The 14,480-nt window shown below is 34.6% G+C and overlaps 1 protein-coding gene across 9 annotated transcripts in view; it reads right to left on the bottom strand.

Annotated features, from left to right (window-relative positions):
- The window catches only part of Calpa (calpain A), a 32,420-nt gene that overhangs the window by 10,849 nt on the left and 7,091 nt on the right, over window positions 1-14,480 (bottom strand). For 3 of the 9 annotated variants that reach the window (XM_076444766.1, XM_076444762.1, XM_076444763.1), the window contains 10 exons: window positions 6,220-6,396; window positions 5,553-5,740; window positions 4,897-5,200; window positions 4,627-4,808; window positions 3,262-3,512; window positions 2,805-2,962; window positions 2,444-2,661; window positions 1,985-2,027; window positions 954-992; window positions 379-508 (listed from right to left, as the gene is read on the bottom strand). In XM_076444766.1, coding sequence (XP_076300881.1) covers window positions 379-508; window positions 954-992; window positions 1,985-2,027; window positions 2,444-2,661; window positions 2,805-2,962; window positions 3,262-3,512; window positions 4,627-4,808; window positions 4,897-5,200; window positions 5,553-5,740; window positions 6,220-6,222 — 1,516 coding nt within the window. In that variant the 5' untranslated portion in view covers window positions 6,223-6,396. Of the gene's footprint in view, window positions 1-378; window positions 509-953; window positions 993-1,984; window positions 2,028-2,443; window positions 2,662-2,804; window positions 2,963-3,261; window positions 3,513-4,626; window positions 4,809-4,896; window positions 5,201-5,552; window positions 5,741-6,219; window positions 6,397-6,512; window positions 7,929-14,480 lie in introns of those variants that run through there. The other 6 variants (XM_076444764.1, XM_076444765.1, XM_076444757.1 and 3 more) reach the window with 5 other exon arrangements.

The raw sequence follows: 14,480 nt of genomic DNA, 5'->3' as shown, positions 1-14,480 counted from the left end.
TGATTCTAAAGTTTAAATGTTAAAAGGCAATTTGTGGAATTTGTCGTGTATTAAATCGGAGATATGATATATTAAATCTTTTATTCCTTTACTGAACTTTCTTTCAACAAATTTCCACTTATTTAGAAATGTGGATAATTTTTTGTGGGGCACACTGACAATTCGTCTTATCAAAAAACCTGAATTTTTGTTACAAAACGAGAAATAAATCATTGCCAGATAAAAATCAATGGAAATTTGATTTACACCCAATAGAAAACGAAAAATATTATCAGTTAAATTTTCCTATGCGTTACGGCAATTTCATATGTATACCAACTTGCAGTTTAAAATCGAAATAAATAAATAAAATTGAAGTAAAAATTGCATGAGCCATACCTTTTCGCATGGCAAAATCTAAAATTTCTTTTAGTTCCATCCAGTCCACCTCCAAATCGTCGCCAGCGAGTTTCTTAAAGAATTCTCGAACTTTATCAGAGTTTCGGTCTGGCTCTGGATCATTTTGTACCTTAACAGAGAATGGAAATTTTATACATCGAAAAAAATAATAAACGTATATGCTGCAATGAAGAAATGTAAATGGAATTAATTAATTATCATTACTGCAAAACAGTGACGGATTACACATTTGAAATATCCAAGGTGGAATAAAGTTTGAGGCCTACACCTGCGATTTGATATTTCTTAAGTTATGATGGAAGTAAATGCATCATATAATCTTTTTTGGTCAGTAACAAAACATTAATATGAAAGAAGTTGATTATTACGAAAAAAATACTTGATAATTAATGCATAATTTGTTCTGGTGGGTCACAGCCATGTAAATGTCGAGACAACCGATTGGATGATAATCCGTCACTGCTTAAATAAATTAGCCTTATTAAAGCCGCAAAAAGAAGATCGAATACTATAATAATTATACGTATGTATAGTATAACGTGCATCTCACTTACTTTATCTCCATATTCGTCATCCATATTAGGGTTAATCGCCTAGAAGCCAAGCAGTGTTAACATGCTAATTATTATGATTAATTGACGAAAATCTGTGATTAATTGACGAAAATCTGTGATTAATTCCAAGTACATTGCTGAGCGGATACGTGCGGATATTGTGCTAACTTTGGGTAAGGATTTTTAAACATTTTTGTATGTTCAATATGGACCTGTAATTGTATTATTCCTCAAGTGCAGTTTTTAAAAAATCCGTTTTGGAGAAAAAACAACTCTTGGTTTTCGAAAATGTCCTACACTTAAACAGTATTAATTATACAAATTTCTTATGATTTTAAAAATGATTATACGAATACTTTAATCATAAACTATATCATTCTATTCAGAAGAGTTATGTAAGAAAGAACTGCATATGTAATTATTGTCGCTATAATACAAGATATTAAAAAGAAATTAAAATTTGCGTTTTTTTAAATTGATTTTTTAAAATCTATGCAAGAAAAACAACAAAATGTTCAGATTTAAAATTTATATGAAATGCTTCCTCGAAGTTCCTACTTCGTAGATTAAATATGTGTCATATGTAAATTATAATCAATCTACTAAAACTTTGGCTGCATTGCAAAAGCTTGGCGCATATTAAACCATATTGTTAACGTCCAAAGATTGCTCCAAAAATTGTTCGAATCGTGTACAATGGTACTAATAGTATATAATAACTAATTTATTATATATACATATAACAGATTACTTGTTACTCTTAACCAACAGTTAACTTATACATATAGTCATTCAATTAAATAAAATTGTAATGTTTAGTAAAAGTAAATAGTAACAGTGTTTGGAACAGTCTATGTGAATGCCTAGTGCGAAAAGATTCAGTGTTTTTAGTATCACTTTGCATGTTAGTACTTGTTACTCTTGTGAGTTAACCATCTTTGTTTACACTACGAACAGTGCACATTTAAGGTATATTAATATAACATTTAAACAACATATACTGCATTAGTTTCAATGAAATAATATCTTACTCTATCGTCAATTTCTCCAACACCAACTTCTTCGTCATTCTCTCTGGAAAGTACAATTTTTGAATGTAAACCATGTATTAAATGATTTCAGGCTTGGGGGGCAGTTTCGTTTCCAGGATTGCAAGGATGCGGGAGGCGTCTTCTCATTTCTGGATAATCATTTCTTCGGCAGCGTAATTTTCATTATTCGGAAGCATAAAGCTGCGCATGTAACTATTTTCATAAAGCTGCAACAGCTATGTACATGATGCCAAATAATGCAAATTTCAGCTCGTAAACGTAAAAATGGGATTTTTGAGGGCGATTTCGGCCTAGATTGATCTTTCATCTAGCACTTTTGATTACTGAAAAACCCCATCTTTGCATTATCGAGAAATGAAAAGGCACATCCCGCACCCTTGCAATCCCAGACAAGAGTCTACGCCCTTAAGGTAATTATTGTATAGAATCGACACCTACTCCATGTTATTCTTGTTTTCAGAGAAGATTCGAAGCAGGAATTCACCTTCCTCGTTTGGATCGAACGTACTCGGAACTATGCAGTATACACCAGGCGGCAATTTAAAACGGCATGTAACTTCTCGTAAGTTTATAAATGATGGCGATCTGGCCACTGATGCGTTATACTTGAAAAAGTTCATGTCCAGGGGTTTGGGCAGCCGATCAGGGTATTCCAACTGCATATTCAAATTGTTACAAATACATATATCAGGGCATGTATCATATTATTACTCTTGTGTTTTGGTGGGATGTGTTAAGTGTCTTATCTAGTAGACTATTTCAATTTTAGGAATAACTTGTACGAATTTCCCATACGCACATGATATATTGCAAATCCGATAGTAAGACACTCGGCGCCCATCCTCCTTTGTGCTCGTCTATTCTTCTGCATCAACGCAACAATCACTGTACACTTATCATCGTCCTCGTCCGGATACTCCAACGTAATTCGATACTGTGGATTATGCCAGAAAGTTTCTGAAATGGGTAAAATGTTGTATTTATTCCAGTATTGGAGAAGTTAACACTGACCGTACCGCGACCGGTCAAACGATGGCTTTCACATTGTTTATTTTTTAATTATTGAAATTATAAAGGTGCTTCCATTAGAAATGATTCAATAAATTTCTTTATTCGAGCACGTATTATTATAAATATTGTAAAAGATCTAAATAAATTCAGTCTTGTAATTTTTATAAAACAACATATAGATCCGATACATTTTGTACCCGGTACGGTTAGTGTTAATTAAAGCTGTAGTCAAAAGAAATATTTACCTAAAAAGTTTCTGCAACCACCGGCTGTGACGCCCCGTACCCATTCTCCTTCGAATACGCTCATCTCCCATTTCTTCTTACCAGCATTTAATTCATCCTCGGTTAACGAGTCCGGATTCAAATTACATATTTCTAGTTGCGTGTAGTAATGCGTGAAATCTTGAAATGACATCCAGAATTCACCGTCCATGTCAAAGGTCAAGCCTAACTCTTCCTTTTCGTGGTCAGGGATGAATCTCCATTCTGGTGACCTGTTAAAGAATCGATATGTTAATTCGGCGAAGTACGTTGCAAAAATATAGTACTCCAGACGGATTAATAGCTTTGTCGCGGAACGAGTCACACGCTTGCCTAAAGGCGGTAGACTCTCGTTTCCAGGATTGCAAGGGTGCGGGATACGCTTTCTCATTTCTTGATAATGCAAAGATGGGGTTTTCAGTAGTCAAAAGCGCTAGATAAAAAATCAAACTAGGCTGCAGTCGCCCTCAAAAGTCCTATTTTTACGTTTACGAGGCGTAATTTGCATTACTCGGCAGCGTAATTTGTATTATTCGGAAGCATGAAGCTCTGCGCCTGTACAGTCAGCGGCAATAATAAGTGGACTTTTTAGAAATTGGTCCAAAGGACTTGAATTTTTTTAAGATGTTAGGAATTATGTAGGAATTATACAAAATTTTTAAAAATGATGTTTTGTCAACTTTTTTATCTGGGCCGGTAATGATAATTTAAAAAATGCGTTTTATAGATGACGGTAACTTATATGCATACTGAAAATTTCATCGAATTCGGTCTACATTGCAATGAGCTATAAACGTTTAAAGATGAAAGCTTAAGGGTGAAAGTCGCAGATTTTCAGCCTTGCCAGGGCATTTCGCCTTTACGTGATCATCTTTAAACGTTTGTAGCTCATTGCAATGTTGACAGATTTCGATGAAATTTTCAATATGCATATAAGTTATCGAAATCTATAAAACGCATTTTTTAAATTATCGTTACAGGCCCAGATCAAAATGTTGACGAAACATCATTTTTAAAAATTTTGTATAATTCATACCAATTGCAATCGTAATAAATTTTTGTTTACTTATTCTCTAACGAAAACTAGTCGGTCTAACATCGTAAAAAAATTCAAGTCCTTTGGACCAATTTCTAAAAAGTTATGCGATTTTTAAGGGTGTTCACTTATTATTGCCGCTGACTGTAGCTATTTTCATAAAGCTGCGACGGGTACATGCTGCCGAATAATGCAAGTTACACCCCGTAAACGTAAAAATTGCAATCCTTGCAATCTTGAAAACGAGTGTACCCCCTTAATCTTGCTAAACAGTTTCGTATCACCCGGCCGTAATTGTTCTGTTAGCTTACTGGTCGCTCCAGGGACCGTTCCATTCCGCCTCGTTGCCCCAAGGGTTTCTAATCCTAAGCAGAGGTATTTTCCCGTACTGATTTGGCGTTTGGATTTCCACGTATTTGACTCGTGTAATACTGTATGCATGGCCTTTGATCAGTCCTTGAGGCGTCTCCGCCTCCAATACATTTGGATCAGGCTGAAATAGTAACACAGTTTATTACCCCACAAATTCGACAGATGCTGACGAATTACATCACGACATTGCATCAGCCGTTTACATTTACCTCTATAGAACAACCCAATAACGAGTTTCGTTCGTACGCCTTTAGCAAAATACTGAACAGGTTTGGCGGAGTTTCGTCCATTTGGTACATCTCGGTGACCCCGCCCGTGAAGTCCTCCATCGCCTCACAGGTAGTTCCACCCTTCAATGCCTCGTACGAGCCATGGAGCTTCGCGTAAGCTTTCTCCAGAAGAGCGCTCCAGAACTCGTTGTTCTCGGCGGAGCGCAGATACATCAATTCACCTTGGTTAGTCGGCAACCTGTCGTCGACCACTACGTCCACCCATCTTCCATATTGCCAGAATCTGTTAAATTATTGAATCTTAAGAATTAGCTTTATTTATTTGAAATAGGTTGAATATAATAAGTTTGTCAGACAATGACCGGCAGGAACCGGGAAAATGTATTCGGGAAAGTCTACAGAATCTTTGGCTGCAACGAACAATTCAATATGATTTATATTGACATCACAATATTTGTTTAAAGTTGAAAAATTTGTTTTTTTTTCACAATCATGTTTCTCAAAAACTGTGGTTCTTATGGAAAAATTAAGGGCGGAATCGGAATCAGCGCAGAAAACTTTATAAGAATCACCCGACAGTAATTGTTGAACATGAAAAAAGTTTGATTTTGTTGGACGGTTTAGTTGGATCGTACCTGAAGTGGAATATACCGGCGTAGTTTTCCTCGAAGCTCTGATCTTCCGGTACTACTTGGAAGAATAAGTTCGGATCCATCGTAAGATTCGCAACAGCAGCGATTAACCAACAGTCTCCTAATTCACCCTGCTGGACGTCGAATCTGGAAAATCCCTCCACAAATAGTTGAGGATTGTCTGCGATTTCCTGCAATAAGAAACATGCGAGCAACATGTTCAACCAGGAAGTACTTTGAACAATTATTTTTCAAATTATTCACGCTGTGCCATCTCTGACACAGTTGCTGGGCGAATTCGGAATATTTTGCACAAGTACATACGTTATTTTTAATAAGCTACTTTAATTGTTCAACCAATTCTTATGTTTCATTCTTAAAACATCTATTACATGACTTCAGATAAATTGAACCTGGAAATAATTTATTTAATGAAGGCAAAATTGGAAAGTTAATATTCATCATGGTGTTTATTTATAATCCTCTCAATCTTAATCATATTCGCTAATTTAATATATTAGCGCAAGAATTAATGTTTAAAACTGGACAAGTAGTTGAGTCCTTCGTGCACGGGTGAGACGCGACAATCAACGTGTAAAATGAGAATAATTTAACACGGCCGATGTATTTGATGCTGTTGATCCGTAAAATTTTCTCCAGGTTTTCTTACCATAGGCCTTTTCCATTCTATATATCTGTCAGGTCTCTTCGAGAAGTACAAAGATGAATCTGCAGCCGGAAACTCGGGGTCTTCGAAAAGCGATCCTGTCGCCAAACATTCTCGCCTGAGGGTGTTGAAGTCTTGAACAGATCCTTGTGGCCTAAATCCGGAGCCTCTCTCGCCTAACTGAAAAAGATATCACATTTCCTTGTAACAAAATTTACGCTGCTACTGTACTTGCGGAAAAATAATATTATTTTTGCTTTGTTTAGCAATATGCCGTAGAGGTAATGGTTTCATACGTTGTAATAGGGTTTCCCGATAAAATTTTTCGTTGTTTTTATAGGCTCGGCGTTATATTGTCCTCTTTGGATCTTCGGCAGAACAATTGCACTTGTTTCGTGGAAATAATGTGTTTTCGAATTCGGTTCGATCAGAATTTGAGGGAAGCTGTGTATCGTACTTTTAAAATTAATTGTATTTCTGGGAACACTACGTTCTAAGGTTTTCGATAATTTTAACACCGCGACACCTTCTTTTGCATAATTCGAAAGTCGATTGTTCGTGTATTGTAGCTCTTCCATTTCTGTATCTATATGTATGTATAAAAGATTGGCAAAACTAAGCTAACAGAGACACTAAAATTTCTTTCTATCTTCAATCTTACGAAATGCTTCACTAATTTATGTTCTAAAAACTGAACTATTCACGACTGCAGCTCGAAGTAGACTGCTTGCCAATATTCGATTATACTTATCTATAGCGATACTGTAATATTATGACCGGAAAAGTAACCACATTAGTTTAGATTGCGGATATGGCCTACCATAAGATAAGAGCTGTTTGTATGTATATGTAGTACATTAGACATTTTTCAAATACAGTGTATTCTTTTACTTGAAACGAGAAGTTCAAGTGACTTCATGCTTCTCCAAAATGTTTCGTACTTCGAATGATCAATGAAAATGTTACTCATCAGATCCGAATTATTAAGTTACACACAAATCAAATTACAAGCTCGAAGAACATTGAAACCGCAATTTTTTTAATTTTCGAACCGCATGTGATACTATCATCATTTCATGCGAAATCGGACACTTTTGGAGTACTCTTTCGGGTTTTGTTCAAATTTGAATATGTTGCAGTTTTTACGCATGAACGAATCTCAAAGGGTTTTTCGATATCTTAAAAATTGTTGATTTTGCAGACGTGTAAGAAACGGTGTCACCCTTTTCCCATTAAATCATAAGACTAGAATTAACAAACCGGTGAAAATGAGTTTTTTTAGGGTCTTATAGTGAAAACATAAGAGTATCTACTAAAAATGATGTTTTCACCATTTACTTTGCAATTGTTCCTTTTTAAAACTTTTTAAAAACTTGAAGAAAATGAGGATACAGCCCTAAGTGTCCCTACATACTTTTATTTACGTACAAGACGGACATTTGAAAAAATTAACGAAATTAAAATTATTTGAAGTAAACGCTGCACCGCGATATACAGCCGGGACGGCCGAACATAGTGGTGAAATTTTACTATACAGGGTGTTCGTGATTGTTTATACCAGCGTTTTTTTTCGTGAACAGTAAACATTAGAAATAAAACCTAAGTGGAGGAAATTGTAGTATATTTTATGCTAGAAATGGTATTCTCAACTTTTTTTTATTATTAACCCTTTGCACTCGGAGCCATTTTAACTCTAAAATTAAACATTTCTTCCATCCTACAATATTTCCATTCTCTATGATTTTTTAGGTGTGGTGAATATCAAATTTATATAATTCCTCATACAATACTTAAATATTTAGTAATTGATTAGATGCCAACATATTTAATAATTTAAACAATATTTTGAACAATTGTGCAGCAATTTTTAGTAGTGCCTCTCAGAGTCACCACTCGAGTGCCAAGGGTTAATATTTTCTTGGAAACAAAGGTGACCCTCATTTTTTAAAATAAAATGCCACATATTTTTTTTTATATTAAATGAAGGCTGGAATTAAGACGAGTTCAACCAGGTACATAGTATGTTGTATTGATAAGAGACTACATATATCGTGTTCAACGTGTCTTCCATTAGAAAGAATGCATTTCTGAGTTCTGTTGACCATACTCCTGGTAGTTTTTGTTAATCACCCTGTACACATGAGTTATGAAAAATGTACAAGTGTACAACATTTTCTTTACGTAGTTGCATCGTTCGCCATTGCGAGGCAATTATAGAGAACAATTGACACAATTTTGTCATTAGCTTCCAGCTGAATTCTACGTAGCTGCCTCTCACTGTTTCTTTATTACCCGTTTTTCTTGTACATAGATATAATTGCTGAAGGACATTATCCAAACCAAGCAAGATCGATTTCGATGAGCTTTCAGCATGGTGCACGAGTTCCCCTAGCGCAGGACACGTAATTTTTTTTCTAAATAATGGAAAACTATAATTCTTTATTTTTTTATTCTGCGTTATTTATCAGTTAACATATTAGGAACCTAAAGAAATGGAAGAATTTATTAGACTGCGGATTTTATGCATTTATGACAAAAATGGGTACGTACGATTTAAAACAGTGGAGGTATTAAAAAGATTTTAATTAGTATTAAAATTAAAATTATTATTAAAGGACTAGAGGGGAGTTGTTACTCGCTCGCTTTGCGAGTAGGGTTGTTGTAGCTCGCTCGCTTTGCGAGCTCGCGAGAGAGGGTAATTAACTAACTGGCGAATGTTTATAATGTCGATAATGCAAACAGACGTCGATAATGTAAATTTCTATTGAAATATTGATTAAAAGCTACGACGTTCGTTTTTTTTGTTGTATTGAAATATGATTCTAAAAGCACTTTTAGTTTTTCCCGAATTTTCCATTTTTCCGTGATACTTTTCCAATTTTTCTTATCCTATAACCTAGTTCGGACTAATACTTGACAACAATTATACCGGATCTACTTTGAGGAACAATATTCGGGCAGCATATCATAAATACCAGGTAATGCATGTTCTACAGTAGGAAAATATAGATTAGAGGATACTAATCCTTAGTTAAAAATGGTTATTTTAGTCTCATACTTTGGTTTCATACTCATACGAAATTGGAATTCGTGATAAATGCATTTTCCTTCTTACTGTTTATGAAGTTTATGTAAAGGCGTGGATACGAGCTCTAATAGCAATGGAAACTCACGTCAATATTTAGAATTTTTAAACAAACTGTATGCATATCGCTGCATTGATGAAAAAATAAGCAGCGTATCAATACACAAGCTTTGTAATACCCTATGGTATTTATCTTATAATGAGATAGCAGTACTAGCATTTCTGGATAAAAGTGTGGGAAAGAGCACAAAACTGCGAATAGTGGAGGTGCTGAATGTTGAGGTATATGAACCTTGCAAAAGATGTAAAATTACTCCGTATGATGAATGTAATTGTGAAACAAATTTGGTGCTGGACAGTATTATTAAACGATACTTTAACTTACTTTTGGAACACCAAATTTTGTAAGTTTAGTATAGAAAGATCAATATCTTGATAAATCTTCAGATCACTGTGATTATCGTGATAAATTTTGTTTTCAACATTACCATTAAATATGTAATCAACTTGTTTATTTTTATAAGTGAATAAATATTACTGTTATCGTGATTTCATTATTGAAAATATGAGTATTAACTTACTTTTGTTATCCACTGTACATCCCAATATGTTTAATAATGTAAACAATATTTTGAATAATGGTACAACAACTTTTAGTGGTGACTTTGAGTCACCAGAGTTAAATAAAGATAAATGTAAGAGTTAAATAGAATTAGATCTTAAAGATAAATTTTCGATCAAGAAAGTAGACGATTCTTGTCTTGGACGCGGCTCAATACACGTGCGATGAATGAATACAGAGTACATGACGCATGCTGTGAGTATTTTGTTCAATCATAATTCTAGCAAACATCTCGCACGAGATGGAGAATGCGTACAATCAAGGTGTTGCAATCCAAGTCAGCGTCAATGTTCTCATCGTCATCGGTCTTTATAATGATCACTTCTATTGAGTCGATGCATGAAGTCTGTCGTGTATGTTCTAAGAATAATTTTATCTTGCAGATAAACTTTTGTTATGTCTGAGTTCGATATTATACATTATAGAAATAATGAATTTATTTATGTTATACATTTTTTAAAAATTCAAACATTTTTGACATGGTCTTTTGGTTTTTCATGGAAGACATAAAGCAGGAAGAACGGCCGTTTTGACCTACAAATATTTTTGGCAGCTTTCGCTACTTCACTCCTCGTTGAAACTAAAACGGAAGAACATATCAGAAATGTTCGATTTCTTTCTGACGTGAATAACAACAATTTTAAAAGTGTTATAAAGCACATAATGGTTATTTTCAAGGTAATATTTTATATAGAACACAATTGGCAGGTCTTAAGCATCACTCCATTGTATTCTTGCCAAATGTAGAAAACGTATTTGAACATACAACAACCAAATTTTATAAAATCTATTTAAGACAAATTACCTCTCTTCAAGTGTTCAGAGTACATAGGAATCTATTACAAAGCAAATGATTAATACTATTGTTTGTAGTTACAATCAACTGTGCAAACACTATCAACGCCAAAGTCATCCATTAGTCATATTTTTATCTATGTATGTCAGTTTATACAAGGATACATTTATCTAAAAGCGTAATAGATACTTTTCTACAAATTTTTACGACAGCGAAATTAATAAATTGATATCAAAGAAAACTGGTTGATACCAATACGTGAATAAATTAGTTAATGTGAACACAACGAGATACATTGTATTTACAGCACATTTTTATATTATGTATAACTGTCTTTATACTCATTATGTGCTTGAAATACGAAACGCGTGCGTAGCATTGTGACGTAGATCAGTGATGAGCAACCCGCGGTCTGCGGTGGGTCGCAACGAACGGAAGATTAAATGCTTACACATACTAATCAAATAATTTTAGTTTGTGGGTTGTATTTCTTATATAAATTTCTTATATAAAGCGTTTTTTTATTTGATCTATTATTTTTGAATACTAGATAACATATTGTACATCTTTACATGTACTTTTACTAATTAAAAGAAAGTATTTATCCTTTGCACTCCTTTGTTGACTGTGACTCGACATCGGAGAAAGGAAAATGTAAATGAAACGTGTTTTTATATGTAATTGGTTCTTTCTTTCTTTATTTAAGTCGTATTTTTTTAGCTAAAAACAAATATAAAAAATTCCACAAATATAAATTACAACAAAGTTTGAGAGCTATATTTAATATAATTAGTAAACAAAATTGTTTAAAATAAGTAGCAGTCAAGAAACTGTCCTTTTAAATTTTTCAGATGAAACACTTAAAATAGTAGGCAGTTGTTTGCAACAAAATTGAAAAATAATTCGGAGTGCGCAAAGGGTTAAGGTACTTATGTCGAAAACTGATTACATAGTTTAGAATTTAGAAGTTATGATTTTTGTCTCGTACGCCCGCCGATTGCTCGTCACTCTGACATACATACATAGATACATTCACGTGACGAACACAATCAAGAAGAGATGATTCAAGTAATCCGATTATACTGCATCTAGAGTATAGCTTTCAGGGACAATTCTGAATGAGTTCATACACGTGATCCACTTAACTTCCATCTGGGGAACGCAGTTTCCTGCCTCGATAAGTGTGACGTTACGATAGGTCACGGACATATGACGAAATACATATGTATACACAGTGGTGTAGATAGTCGGTCACAAAAATATTCGGCCCCTAGCACGATTAAACTCGGAAATTGAAAGAGTTATGGAAATTTTTAATAGGTTCTATTCAGGCTTGGGTATTATCGGAATAAATTGTTTCAAAAATAATCGTTAAGGGAGTAGACTCCTTTTTCCAGGATTGCAAGGGTGCGGCATTCGCGTTCTCATTTCTCGATAATACAAAATGGGGGTTTTCAGTAGTCAAAAACGCTAGATAAAAGATCGATCTAGGGCGCTGTCACCCTCAAATGTCCTACGTTTTCGTTTACGAGGCGTAATTTGCATTATTCGGAAGCATATAACTGCGCATGTAGCTATTTTCATAGAAATAAATATAGAACGAATAGATCACTATACATATGTATGATATTCACGTACTGATAACGTGTGTCAATAGTTAAATCAAACTAGTATCAATAGTATCACCTATGTATCAATATTTAAATCAAACATCAAGTCTCCGTTTCTCACAGGTATTGATATATCGGAAGAAGAAAAAACGTAAATATCTTCCTGTGATAACGCTTTCCATAACACACGCACACTTCTTCTTTATTAATAAAATTTTCTACTATATTGCATCCTACTTTTACTCCCATATACAGTCGGTGTACAAAGTATTCGTACACATAAAAAAACGAATTACTTTTTCAAAACTGGACCCAACAGCTTGAGTTTCTTTTCAGACGTTAGAAGGATTAGTTTGCTAGCTAATGTGTAAATAACTTTTTTTAAAAATTGTTATTGGACGCAATTGCGAAGGAAATAGTAAAGGTCACGATTTTTAAATTTTTTATCTGTACCCGTAATGGAAATTTAGAAGGCGCCTCTGGTATGTCTAAGTCAGTTATACATACATATACTTTGTACAAAGTTTCATCGAAATCGATCAAGGATATGTTACGAAATATAATTGATTGTGAAAATAGCAAAAATGGTAAGAACCTGCGATTTAAATGAATCGCAAACCGTAAATTCAAAGATTTTTACATCCTACAATGCCCACAGCTTTTTTATCCGCCAGCCAATTTCAATGAAAAACTTTGTACATATATGTATATATAACTTACTTAGATTTACAAAAGATATGTATTAAATTTTCATTAGAGGCACACGTAGGGTGGGGAGAACTGCAACAGGAGCCGCTCTTGTGCATGCCTGGTCTATGTTGTGCGCCTAAAGAAGTTTTCACTTCAAAAAGTGCGTCATCGGCGAAACAGTCCAATGATTCCTGCCGTTCACGATTGGCCAGTGCATGGTGCGAGTAGCAAACCCTTTTAGATGAAGTTTACATGCTAAATGCCATGTCGGTCACCGGGGTGTCTGACAACAATAAACAAGCTGCGCGCGAAGATGCAGTGAACTCGTAAAATTTGTTTGGACGCCTGCAGGGACGTTTTCATGAATAAATCTCCCTCGAAAACATTTGGAACGGAAATATCTCGGAACCCGTCCAAAACGCGGGAAGTCACAACTGAAATCCGGTTGCCATTAGTTTTGCTACTCATGTTCCCTGCTCAAGATATATCTAACTGATACAACAATTTTAGGGGACAGCAAACATATTTTACACAGTTTACAACAAATCATTATAAAACCGGAAAAATGAGGTTCCAAACTCAGTCCGGGGCTGACTCAAGTATTTTGACTTACTGTTAGCTTTTTCTAAGGTATAATTTTTCAGATATAAACAATCGCCTTTTTCCACTTAATACTTTCTATTAGGAATCTACTATGAAAGATTAAATTGATTGTTTCCCAAGTTTGTAAAATTCGTGCGAGGAGTCTACATTTTGACATATCAATGTTATTCTTTCGATGGCATATCCCAATGATCGGCAAACTGCGGCTCGCGAGCCACACGCGGCTCTTTGGTTACTTGAGTGCGCTCTTCCACGAATTACGTGATTAAAATAAATGTGTATTTTATTTTAATTTCATTTTCAATCAGTCAGTGTGTTATATCTAAATTCAAATAAAGAGCAATTTTTACTTCCAGGTTTCTTGTTCTCTCAATAGAAATCTAAATCGTTGTACAGCTGATATTTTGCTCTTTTGAATAATGAGTTTGTCAACCACTGGTGTATCCTATGTAGACTGTGGATCTTTATGCAAAATAAAAATTTGCTGTATCAATTGCAAGGGGCGGGAAACAAAGAAGGGTCTTTCGGTTTCTAATCATTCGAAGCAGATGAAAATAATGCATTGCTATACCTAAATTTATGTTAATCTTCTGTTTTAAATCGCACATAACCCAATTATGTCATAAAATCCGGAGTCTAATCATACGAAGCAGTCAACTATGATTAAATTGAGTTTTCATTAGATCATCCGCTTTAGAAAACATTGCGTTGTGTGCGAGACTTGGGTCCGGTGCGCGGTCCCAACTCGCCGCATAATGGTTATCGTGTGAGTAATGTAACGAGTTCGCTGTATTTTGTCCATCGACAACACCGAACTGCGACTTTAACGCGCGAAATGAAGTGCAAGTAAAATTAGCT

This window comes from Lasioglossum baleicum, unplaced genomic scaffold (assembly GCF_051020765.1).
Source record: "Lasioglossum baleicum unplaced genomic scaffold, iyLasBale1 scaffold0021, whole genome shotgun sequence".
NCBI lineage: Eukaryota > Metazoa > Arthropoda > Insecta > Hymenoptera > Halictidae > Lasioglossum > Lasioglossum baleicum.
The sequence above is the reverse complement of the archived record's forward strand: the minus strand, read 5'-3'. Positions and strand labels throughout refer to the sequence as shown.